Raw genomic sequence first — 12,715 nt, 5'->3', positions numbered from 1 at the left:
TTTTTGACTGAAAAGTGACAATCTTAGCCCTCCGTAGATATTGAAGATGACGTTTTTCTGGAAACTCCATCTAATACAATCTTTATATATACAGAGTCAATGATTTGGTTGAATTTTATGGACATTGAAAGACCAGGGGGGTCTCAACCTCATTTAAGCGGTCTCGGGTAGGTTTTCGCTATATATTTTGAATATCCAACTGGCACTTTGGGCGCTCCGTAAACATAGAAGACAGGAAGTGTACCCAAAGTCCTTTTAGTCACGTTTGTATCTACCTATTGACTAAATGTCTGTCAAATATTAGAAAGATTGAGAGATCAGGGGGCTCTCACCATCACCCTGTGCCCTTTGCCCTAAAATTTGGACATTTTTTGACTGAAAAGTGACAATCTTAGCCCTCCGTAGATATTGAAGATGACGTTTTTCTGGAAACTCCATCTAATACAATCTTTATATATACAGAGTCAATGATTTGGTTGAATTTTATGGACATTGAAAGACCAGGGGGGTCTCAACCTCATTTAAGCGGTCTCGGGTAGGTTTTCGCTATATATTTTGAATATCCAACTGGCACTTTGGGCGCTCCGTAAACATAGAAGACAGGAAGTGTACCTAAAGTCCTTTTAGTCACGTTTGTATCTACCTATTGACTAAATGTCTGTCAAATATTAGAAAGATTGAGAGATCAGGGGGCTCTCACCATCACCCTGTGCCCTTTGTCCTAAAATTTGGACATTTTTTGACTGAAAAGTGACAATCTTAGCCCTCCGTAGATATTGAAGATGACGTTTTTCTGGAAACTCCATCTAATACAATCTTTATATATACAGAGTCAATGATTTGGTTGAATTTTATGGACATTGAAAGACCAGGGGGGTCTCAACCTCATTTAAGCGGTCTCGGGTAGGTTTTCGCTATATATTTTGAATATCCAACTGGCACTTTGGGCGCTCCGTAAACATAGAAGACAGGAAGTGTACCCAAAGTCCTTTTAGTCACGTTTGTATCTACCTATTGACTAAATGTCTGTCAAATATTAGAAAGATTGAGAGATCAGGGGGCTCTCACCATCACCCTGTGCCCTTTGCCCTAAAATTTGGACATTTTTTGACTGAAAAGTGACAATCTTAGCCCTCCGTAGATATTGAAGATGACGTTTTTCTGGAAACTCCATCTAATACAATCTTTATATATACAGAGTCAATGATTTGGTTGAATTTTATGGACATTGAAAGACCAGGGGGGTCTCAACCTCATTTAAGCGGTCTCGGGTAGGTTTTCGCTATATATTTTGAATATCCAACTGGCACTTTGGGCGCTCCGTAAACATAGAAGACAGGAAGTGTACCTAAAGTCCTTTTAGTCACGTTTGTATCTACCTATTGACTAAATGTCTGTCAAATATTAGAAAGATTGAGAGATCAGGGGGCTCTCACCATCACCCTGTGCCCTTTGTCCTAAAATTTGGACATTTTTTGACTGAAAAGTGACAATCTTAGCCCTCCGTAGATATTGAAGATGACGTTTTTCTGGAAACTCCATCTAATACAATCTTTATATATACAGAGTCAATGATTTGGTTGAATTTTATGGACATTGAAAGACCAGGGGGGTCTCAACCTCATTTAAGCGGTCTCGGGTAGGTTTTCGCTATATATTTTGAATATCCAACTGGCACTTTGGGCGCTCCGTAAACATAGAAGACAGGAAGTGTACCCAAAGTCCTTTTAGTCACGTTTGTATCTACCTATTGACTAAATGTCTGTCAAATATTAGAAAGATTGAGAGATCAGGGGGCTCTCACCATCACCCTGTGCCCTTTGCCCTAAAATTTGGACATTTTTTGACTGAAAAGTGACAATCTTAGCCCTCCGTAGATATTGAAGATGACGTTTTTCTGGAAACTCCATCTAATACAATCTTTATATATACAGAGTCAATGATTTGGTTGAATTTTATGGACATTGAAAGACCAGGGGGGTCTCAACCTCATTTAAGCGGTCTCGGGTAGGTTTTCGCTATATATTTTGAATATCCAACTGGCACTTTGGGCGCTCCGTAAACATAGAAGACAGGAAGTGTACCTAAAGTCCTTTTAGTCACGTTTGTATCTACCTATTGACTAAATGTCTGTCAAATATTAGAAAGATTGAGAGATCAGGGGGCTCTCACCATCACCCTGTGCCCTTTGTCCTAAAATTTGGACATTTTTTGACTGAAAAGTGACAATCTTAGCCCTCCGTAGATATTGAAGATGACGTTTTTCTGGAAACTCCATCTAATACAATCTTTATATATACAGAGTCAATGATTTGGTTGAATTTTATGGACATTGAAAGACCAGGGGGGTCTCAACCTCATTTAAGCGGTCTCGGGTAGGTTTTCGCTATATATTTTGAATATCCAACTGGCACTTTGGGCGCTCCGTAAACATAGAAGACAGGAAGTGTACCCAAAGTCCTTTTAGTCACGTTTGTATCTACCTATTGACTAAATGTCTGTCAAATATTAGAAAGATTGAGAGATCAGGGGGCTCTCACCATCACCCTGTGCCCTTTGCCCTAAAATTTGGACATTTTTTGACTGAAAAGTGACAATCTTAGCCCTCCGTAGATATTGAAGATGACGTTTTTCTGGAAACTCCATCTAATACAATCTTTATATATACAGAGTCAATGATTTGGTTGAATTTTATGGACATTGAAAGACCAGGGGGGTCTCAACCTCATTTAAGCGGTCTCGGGTAGGTTTTCGCTATATATTTTGAATATCCAACTGGCACTTTGGGCGCTCCGTAAACATAGAAGACAGGAAGTGTACCTAAAGTCCTTTTAGTCACGTTTGTATCTACCTATTGACTAAATGTCTGTCAAATATTAGAAAGATTGAGAGATCAGGGGGCTCTCACCATCACCCTGTGCCCTTTGTCCTAAAATTTGGACATTTTTTGACTGAAATTTTTTTTTTGGCTTTCCATATATATTTCTATTTATAGTTAAAAATATTTCTAGAGTTATTGGTTTTTCTTTTTGTTGTAAGAAACATTATACACACAAGTACATCTTTGAAGTCGTTTTTATGACAAAACTCTATATTACATACAGACAAATAAGTCGCACGGAAAAGGGTTTATATTCGAGGACAACGAGAAATTGCGACAGCTTGAAAAGGTCATTTAATGATTCCTACGTATCTTATCAGTCCTTTTGACTATGAAAATCGTGCTTTTTATAATTTCAAGTATTTAATTTTCTTATGATTTTTCACTAATTTTTGAATATCAAACTGGCTGCTAGCAGCCGGTTGGATATTGAATATCGAATAACGAATAACGAACCGGCTGCTAACTTCACATACATAGATTTGATGCATTTGAAGATCTTTAAACGTTTTGTCTGCTTAATGATCGGAACGGTGTAACTGTTGTGAGAGGGAAGATCTCAAAGTGTTCAAAATATATTTTCAAATCTAAACCTTATGTTTAAAAACTTTAACACGTTATAGGAATTTTAAAAATCAATTGACATCAAAATTAGACAAATTCGAAATGAACTTGAGAACAGTTTTATTCTGAAATATATTTTTAATGTATGAAACTTGAATTTTATGATGATTTTGTTTTGAAGAATATTGTTAAATTGCAAACCTTGAAAGTCCTGGGTAGATTTATAACTTGATACACTGTATAGATATCTATCTATTGTTTATAACCGTATGTTGATCATTTCATTGGTTTGGGGTTTTGTGTCGTGATATATAAGCCAAGTTAAAAATATACGTCACATTTTTCTCAGGAACTACAGTACAATCATATCTGAAATTTGGTTTCAGGGTTAATATAAGTCAGCTTCACCGTGTGATGTGTTTTCAGATTCGTCACTCAACAACTTCTTATTTACCGAAATATTACAGTGATGGCATCATTAGTGGGCAGTAACTCACACTTTCACTTGGTTTTTTCTTTAGGGGGTGGGATTGGGGTTTTGGTGGGTTGCAGGATAAAATGTCATAGAAAATCAATTATAACATGTATAATGACATTGTCGTCCATTAAGACATATATCTGTAAAATACATTCACTTGGTTTTACGACACTTCACCAAATGTATACATTCACCATTGATTTTGAAACTTTACACTGCAATAAATTATTCATAAAATTTTTCCTATAGCTTTATTGACATTAAAACTCTTAAAGTTTTATGATTTTATACATTTCAAATATTACTGATGAAATATACTGATTATTTGACGTTTCTGGTTTAAAATCGGGTGCACTTAAAATCAACCACGGAATTTTTCCCTTTAAATTTTTAATTTGAGATTTAAAATTCACATAATTTAGCCTTGGAGTAAAACCTAAGTCAATTTACCAGTGTTTAACGATATATTACTTTATATATATATATAACTTGTGTTTTACTGTTTATATAGAAACAAGGATCGGATGACGTTTGGTTTTTTAAGACAAGTTTTTTACCTGATAAAAATCGTGACAGGATATATCGGTTTTATTGTAAGGAGAAGTTGAGACAAACTGTAACTCTTGTGGAGAATTGTCTCATTGGCAATCATACCACATCGTAATTTTTTATGTATATTACTGTAAACTGATAAAAAGGTAGACATTCTAAGTAGATTGTGGTCTGACAAATTATAATTCAAAACGTGGTGATTTATAGCAATGGATATATATCTTAAAGAAAATATAGTTTAAGGAATACGAATTGTAGTTGATAAAGTTGTCTTACGGTGAATTAAAATCAGATAGGATAAACGGATAGATTTGTTGATATTGCGTAATCAACATTTTTGGCAATTCGCAGTGTTATATATATAATTGTAAAAAATTCAGTCGAAGGCACGAACGAAAGTAGACTATTGCGATACAAGTGTTTGGTGATTTTCAGTAGAGTATATTTTTATTGTACAGTAATAGTAAAAGAAAACTAAGAACTGTACTGTCGTGTTACTGAACTCGTTCAGGATTTCATTATGAAATGGACTTCAAGACTGAAAAAAGTATAACTTGTAAGTGTAGATATTTTATTGATAAAATGAATGTTGTTTTGGGTAACGTCCAGTGGCAAATACTTCATCAACAATGTTATAACGCATTCCTCCCTTTGTGAAGTGAATACTTACATGTATATTTACTAGTAAGCAATTGCATAGGACACATTCCCAAAACAATGTACTCAATAAGAATAGCGGCCAAGTTTGGTAAAATACATATTCTTTACATGAGGCATCGGATTAACAGGTGCCATTCAGATTGGACGTGGCTACGTACTTGTACATCCCGAAAGGCAAATATACAAGGCAAGGGTTTGAATGCCGATCGGAAGAAGCCCAAAGTGACGACTTTTCTATTTCATAGTCATTCTTGATGGATTAAACTAATTAACTATCTCTTTTGTCATAAAGTTTAATTCTCAACCAAACCTTTCTAGTCAGAAACTGCGAGTACTCTCAGATCAGTAATTAGTGTCTTTTTGTTGTTGGGATATACATGTACCCGACCACGTCCACTCTGTGTTTTTGTTAGATATTTCTGTTTGTATCTTGTGCAAGAGTTGTCTCATTGCCAATCAAACAACATCTTCTTTGCATATACTTACTATCAATTTTAAGGTAACACACATTTTAGAGTGTGTATTTTCGTATATAAACTTATTCAATATTTCATTTCTATGGAACAAACTTTAAAAAAAATTGAAGACGTCACGCTTACATGACATAATTATGTATATGAGTTGATAGAAAAAAATAGCCAATCCGGCAGAAGACGTGTTACAACCAAAATTAAATTATTTGCTAATGTATTATAAATATTTTCAGCTGGTAAAACCTATGTTCCATCAAAAGTTAACATCAGTAGTAAGAATGGTCTCTATGAAGTACAGACTTATAACCCAACTATCGATCCGTTCGAAAAGAAGAAAACTAATACACTTAGTGAGCCTACCGACCCGTTCAAGCAAAAGACAGGGTATTCCCCTACACGGACGACAGACGACATTACAAAACGGAAGATTGAGGATTACCAGGGCCACAAATACGATACGTATTATGATTATGGATTTCCCAATGATAAAGATAAAGAAAAGAGAAAACAGGAACCAAAAGAGCCCAAACCTAAGTCAGAACCAAAAGTAGACCGGAAACCAAAACATGTCGAAAGAGCGGTAAGTGTATTGCAGTAACTTAATTACGCAACAGGGTTCCGGTTTCGATTAACTAAATGGACATAAGTATAAATTTTCATCTTGTTTACTATATTGAGCTTTCAAATAACATTTTTTGGTCGGGTTGGGTAACGTCGGTTATACAATTTTGGTTGTCAGATTATGTATAATGGTTAAATGCCGCATAAGTAAACAACTGCGCATGCGTCCGCCAGAACATCACAATACATGCAGATGATACAGTATCAAAGGGGTATTCAAACTCAAAGACGAAGACAACAACATGGTCATAAACAGAAACAAAAAGGACCAAAGATAAAACCCAACATAGGAAACCATAGACTGAGCAACCCGAACCCCACCAAAACATAGGGGTGAACTTTGTTGCTGCGGATGCATGATTAAGCAGATCCTCCTCCACGACGTTATGCTCATATGAGTTCAAGTTTGTTGATAAGTCTAATTCTATGATGTCACATTTTTGGAGAAGAGGATACCCCGTCCTCTTGTCCTCACATGTGTTTTAGACAATTGGAAAATTGAAAAATGTGAAAGTATAATTAAACGGTATTATATTGACGTTTTACATCAGAAATATTATATAATATTTAGGGACCTTACATGAGTGTGAGAGAACATGATTTATGTATATCGGACTGTTTGTTCCTATGTTGTACTGTTACTACACTGTCGCAGGTGTTGTGGAGGTTTGGGCCATCATTGATTGTCGTTGGTTAATAACTTAAAAGCTTTCACAGTTTACGATAAGGATAGTAGAATACTTTCTTTCCGTTGAGGAACACATGAGCAACAACTATTTTAATAGTCCTTTTTTTTTTTGTGGCCCTATTCACAGCAAAATTTTCTAACCTCCAATTGACTGAACTTACACGAGCAATAAAACCGGACTGGTGCAACATGTTGAGCAGATCTTTTTCCCTTCAAGAGCACATGAAATCACTCCGGTTTTGCTGTGGTTCGAGCGGATCTATCTTTGGTCATTCAGTTGGTCTTCTAGTCTGAGTTGTGTGGACTGTTGTTGGTCTATAATTCTTTTTCATTCAATTGTTATTTTGTTTAAACTAACAAGTTTAACTTTCCATATCGTATCTTTCGCATCTCTGCCGCTCCATTTTTAATAATTTTTATCATAATTTTTATCCTTTATTGTGGACCGTCATTACCCAATCATCATCCTGTACATGCATGAAAAATTTACCTGTACTTTAGGCAATCATCAACCAACCTTCCTGTCGTATTAATATAAGTTTCCGTTCTATGTCTATGACTATATCTCAAATATTTGTCACTGGTTGTAAGGCAACTAAAGGTCAATCGATACAATTGTTGAGTTTACACCAAGGGTCTTATCCAACTTTATCCGTTATATTTATACCCTCATTACCAGATTTTCAGGTAGACGAACATTAGAAAGCAGCAGTTTTGACAGCATATATGTTATAAATTCACTTTCACTATGCCTCAAATCGTATAGTACATATCGTTATTGAAATAATCATATATTTTTCAGGAATCTCCGTTTCCATACAACGCATCAAAAAGTGTTTCGCGTACTTTCATGCTGATGACAAAGGGTAATCGAGTCAGACCCGAGGGAACAAGCTTCAAAACGACAGATGAATTCGACTGAGATTAAATGTTTGTTTGACATCGGATTTGTGCAATATTAAATAACTTATGTCTATTAATCACATTTATAAACAAGCAGTGGTTCGCCAAAATCAAAACTGAAATGAGCGTCAGATTTAAAAACTACCGAGAAAAGACGGTACTTAGAATATTTGTTTGTATTAAAATATAAACGTGAGTCTCAAAAATGTGTTTTGGGGTAACCAGTTTGAATTAAAAAAAAAATTGCTGCGGTATTGTTTTTAACTTTTCAGCAAGATGACCAAGTATGCCTTTAGGTCGGATGTTTTTAAGTATTATTTTATTTTCAAAGATAAACGAAGATGTGTTATGAGTGCCAATAAAACAACTCTCCATCCAATGTTTATTTTCATGATTTTGAAAGGAACCCTTTTTGAAAATCCTAAGATCTGTTGCTATCTTCTAAAATCAGATTGTAAACTTAAAATGCTTCAATTGCATAGCGTGTATAATTCAGAGTACGCAATAATATTAGCCACTTAATGTAAAATTACCAAGAATAATCAAAATAGGGCTTCTATACATTATGTGCTTAGTATTTCCACCAATTTCAGTTTGAAATATCATTAATTCTAGTGTACACTTAACTTTTTGTATTGACATGGTCCATTTGAAGATGTTGACCTCTAGATATTTGTTGTTACTATTTTTACTTTGTTTTATGGTCAAATCATTTCCAATATCTCTTTTATTTAAAAAAAAATAGGATTCAAAAACTGTTCGCAATTCATGAACTCAAAACGGAACGAAAGCCGGTTCAGTTTTAGTCAGGGTGACCATTTACTGCTATGAACAAATTGCCTACCATACAACTTAGCTTCCAAATCACGTCTTACTTGTATAAGGGTGTGGATTGAGATCCTTTAATTCTAGACGGGTGCCGTATACGGTGCAGGATATGCTTACTTTTCCGGAGCACCTGTTTCCACTCCCGGTTTTTAGTGGAGTTCGGTGTTGTTTCTTATTTATTGTTTATAACTGTGAATGTCAATGTCCTTTGGTTTTATGAGTCTTTGTTTTGATTTTTATTGTCTCTAATATTCAATTCTTTGTTAATTTTTCTCTATTCTGTAAACCCAATCTAACGCCCTCTTGTATTCTCGACAAATGGCGCAACTATCTCCTTGCTTAAACTATAGTAAAAATAAGTGGGGTGTATCCATGGGACACAGATGATGCCCCCTCTTGCATTAAATGTTATACAGAGCATAAGTTTGGACGGTCACGTCCATTTCAAATTAGATCCATCTGATGAGTTAAGATTTTTTTTCATTTGATCCGTACAATCTGTTCTTATGTAGTACTGTTACAACATTGTCCCAGTTTAGTCAGCAGCCTGTAGCCTTCTTTGTACATAAATTATGCCGTTAGTTTTCTCGTTTGAATTGTTTTACTTTTGTTCTTTCGGGGTCGATTATAGCTGAATATGTGGCATGAGCTTTGCTCATTGTTAACGACCGTACAGTGACCTATAGTTGTTAATTTCTGTGTAATTTGGTCTCTTGTTATGCGTTGTCTCATTGGCAATAGTACCACATCTTTTCTATATTGATCTGTGTTTTTCTGGTAATAAGAAGATTCATAAAATTTGGTTGAGGCAAAGACAGGATGGACACAAAAAAATTATCCGCAATATTTGAATTTATAAATGTCATTACTCTAGAAATATAGAAAGGACGCCACCTGTATTACAGCCGATTGCATTGAGACTCTAGGTTAATGTACTATATATTAAGTTAGCTTGCTTGCTTACTTGCTGAACCGTTAAGTCATAATTAGGCTTGGTAAACTATCCTCCTTTAAGAGTAGACTAGTTCGAAAGATATCCAATATATCTGCATGTAGGACTATGCTACTACGGAAGGAGGTTAGTATACCTTATACCTAATAATGACTTCATGGTTCAGCTAGAAAGCAAGCTAACCAAATATCTTATCTTCACACTCCATGCAATCGGCTGAAATTCAAATGTGGTCTGTGTTTTGTTGTAATGGGCATTGTGTATAAATACAGAGGGACAATGATAAAACGTAATGCACTCTCCGCTAGGGTAGGAGCATACAAATAAAAACAACAACAAACTTCAATTTTATGGAATGTATTTGTCAAACTACAGGCAAGACATGTTGGTCCTGTTATCTGGAAATCTATCATAAAATGGCAAGTAATGGTCTCAACAACTAAGGTAAGGGTTATAGGATGGTTCTTTTGTGGTTTATAAAAAAATATACCACGAGTCCAAGCGTGACCAACTGCCTGATGACTTATGACTATACATATAATGACAAATACATATACAATTTACATGACTCCAATACAATTCTATGATGAACTGAACATCTGTTCCTTAAAAGTTGCAGACCAGCTACATAATGAATAACAATAAATCTTTTGTATAGAATGACAGAATAAAAGTTGATAAGATTATTGTACACATGAAAATCGTGAAATGTTTGTGGAAAAAATTAAAGATTTTTAAACAAATCTTTAAATCAACAATAAAAATATCTAAATTAAATAAAATTTTCTTTATTCTTTAAACACGTTTTTTAACACCTATAAGACCAATAATCATTCACTTTAGATTATCATCAAGATTCACTTACACAATATTGGCCAGAATAAGATGATAATCTAATAGCATTTTAGGTGAACTTAGCGAGTAACTGCTGAAAACTTTTGAATTAATAAATGTTGGATTAATAACTTTTAAATTCAGGTAACACTGTGTGTATAGTATTTTGTGTAGTACACCCAATGCAAAGATGAAAGAAAACATCAAAACTGAAAGTTATTCTAACTGTATAAAAAAGTGGTACCTTTAGTCGTTCGTTTCATAGTTATCCATTGTACACATTTTTAAATTAAAATAAACAATTATGAAAGTTTTTAAGTATATAAATACAAAGCATTTAAATGTGGAAAGAAATAAGATAAAACTTGATATGTTAATTCAACCATCATTTTTATCACAACTCTAATGAATTATCAAAGTAATTTAAATCTTAAGTCCTTTGGTACTGAGAGACTATGTTTGAAATAGTTCTATTTTTGTTTATCTAAAAGAGTAGCTTGCCTCTCTGTATATGTTAAATATATCCAATATAAAAATACAAAGATATACGTATGATAGTCAATAAGACAACTTTCCACCAGAATCTTAAGTGCTATGGTTAATCTCATTGTTCGTACATGGCATTGGTTGAATTTCCATTGTTTATAACATTTTAAACCAATCACAACGTTTTGGTGTACGCTTTTGAAAATATTACCCAGAATGCATTATATTCTGAAACGGCGAATTGACATATAAGTCAGCGACTAGATGTCACCGTACAAGTATTTTTAAAAAAAAAATATTGTAACAGTTTTTGAAATTGTCAGTCTAGTATTTCAGTGGAAAATACCTCGACTGACCAAATGTATGATATGAAAATATGGTTGAAATAAATGAGTTTAGAATATTTACCCTTCTGACATAATTATGCAAAATACATTTTAAATGCTAATTTGTTATTAAAATGTGCTATTATCTTGATTGATATGGAATAATTAAATTTACAGCAGGAAAAAGGACAAAAAATTGTTTTATCTGATCTTCCTTGGTAATCATTTAGATTATTTTTACAGGTATGGGCATACATTTTTATTTTCAATATTTAAAGGACATACTTGTTTTCCAAGATGCCTATATGCTATACTCATTCATCTTAGAAAGCTTTGCATGAGCAGTAGCCAATTTTGTCCAGTTCAGTACCAGGCTACTATTGACAACCTTGCGTAAATATTCTTCTTAGTTTTTCTTACTTTGTAGGTATTGCTTTTATTTGATTGTCTCTCATAAAAATAATCAAGCACAACCATTCGATGCGATATTAATTTGGGGGAGGGGGCGTATTTTTTCCACGTATATGATTATTTTAAGTACAACACGTGAGGACATCGTTCGTCATAACTCGGTCGATTCCGTACCTCATAGAAGGAGAGCAGCGGAGTCATACGAGGATTGCCGATTGGTTAGGACATACTTCTAAAATAACTCTGATTATCTCCCCTTTAATATTGTCAATAGTACTGTGAAGTGTTTTGATTGTCTATCTTATATGAACTATCAAAAACAAAAACATATCAAGAAAAATAGCACCTTTCTAATCAAAACAAAATTTACATATTTAGATACAAACGAATTCACTGAAGATGAATACAACTTCCAATCACAAATTAGAAGAAATTGCATACAACTTCCAAACACAAAATCTATTTACAGTATGCATACCCTGTTCTATAAATAAAATACTCCAAATAATATATATACCACCTTGTCAAATGTTTTATTTAAAATACATATAGACCTATCAAAATTTATTTTCATAATTGTCAATTTTTCAATATATCCACTGTTCATTACCTAAATGCTTTTGATGTAGCTATCACTAAATTCTTAAAATTCTATAAATCAGACTCGGAAAAGAATTCCAATAAAATCAAAGAAAGTGGGTCGGTTCCAAACTGCTTAAAAAAGAAAATAGTTTATTATTATTTGTTTATTATTTGTCTAAAACCCATGAACGGAAAATCTATACCTAATTATTATAAATTAATCTCAGGGTAATTAAAGAAAAAACATAAAAGGTTGAATTATTGTTGTTTGCTTAATTTCCAGCGCCAAATAAATGATAGGAATTCATGAAATCATTATCACAAAATAAACATTATACACGAATACTCATAAATCATAAATGCAATCACGAAAATCTATAAAAAAAATCCAGTTTATTTATTTATATTTCATCATTTTATTATAAAGATTATTTATATATTTGACCATATCCAACATGTCCAACTGTATAACAATG

General features: G+C 33.7%; 1 protein-coding gene across 3 annotated transcripts in view; it reads left to right on the top strand.

Moving 5' to 3' along the window:
• Nucleotides 1-8,091, top strand: part of LOC143054363 (uncharacterized) — a 40,155-nt gene extending 32,064 nt beyond the window's left edge. Inside the window, exons 1-3 of one of the 3 annotated variants that reach the window (XR_012971646.1) lie at nt 4,265-4,621; nt 5,842-6,188; nt 7,720-8,090. Coding sequence is in view for 2 of the 3 variants with exons in the window: in XM_076227363.1 (XP_076083478.1) it covers nt 5,001-5,031; nt 5,842-6,188; nt 7,720-7,839 (498 nt within the window). In the remaining variant the exon portion in view is untranslated. Of the gene's footprint in view, nt 1-4,264; nt 5,032-5,841; nt 6,189-7,719 lie in introns of those variants that run through there. The other 2 variants (XM_076227363.1, XM_076227364.1) reach the window with 2 other exon arrangements.
• Nucleotides 8,092-12,715: the final 4,624 nt, after the last annotated feature.

The sequence above is a fragment of the Mytilus galloprovincialis genome, chromosome 12 (assembly GCF_965363235.1).
Source record: "Mytilus galloprovincialis chromosome 12, xbMytGall1.hap1.1, whole genome shotgun sequence".
Classification (NCBI taxonomy): domain Eukaryota; kingdom Metazoa; phylum Mollusca; class Bivalvia; order Mytilida; family Mytilidae; genus Mytilus; species Mytilus galloprovincialis.
This window is presented reverse-complemented; position numbering and strand designations above follow the sequence as displayed.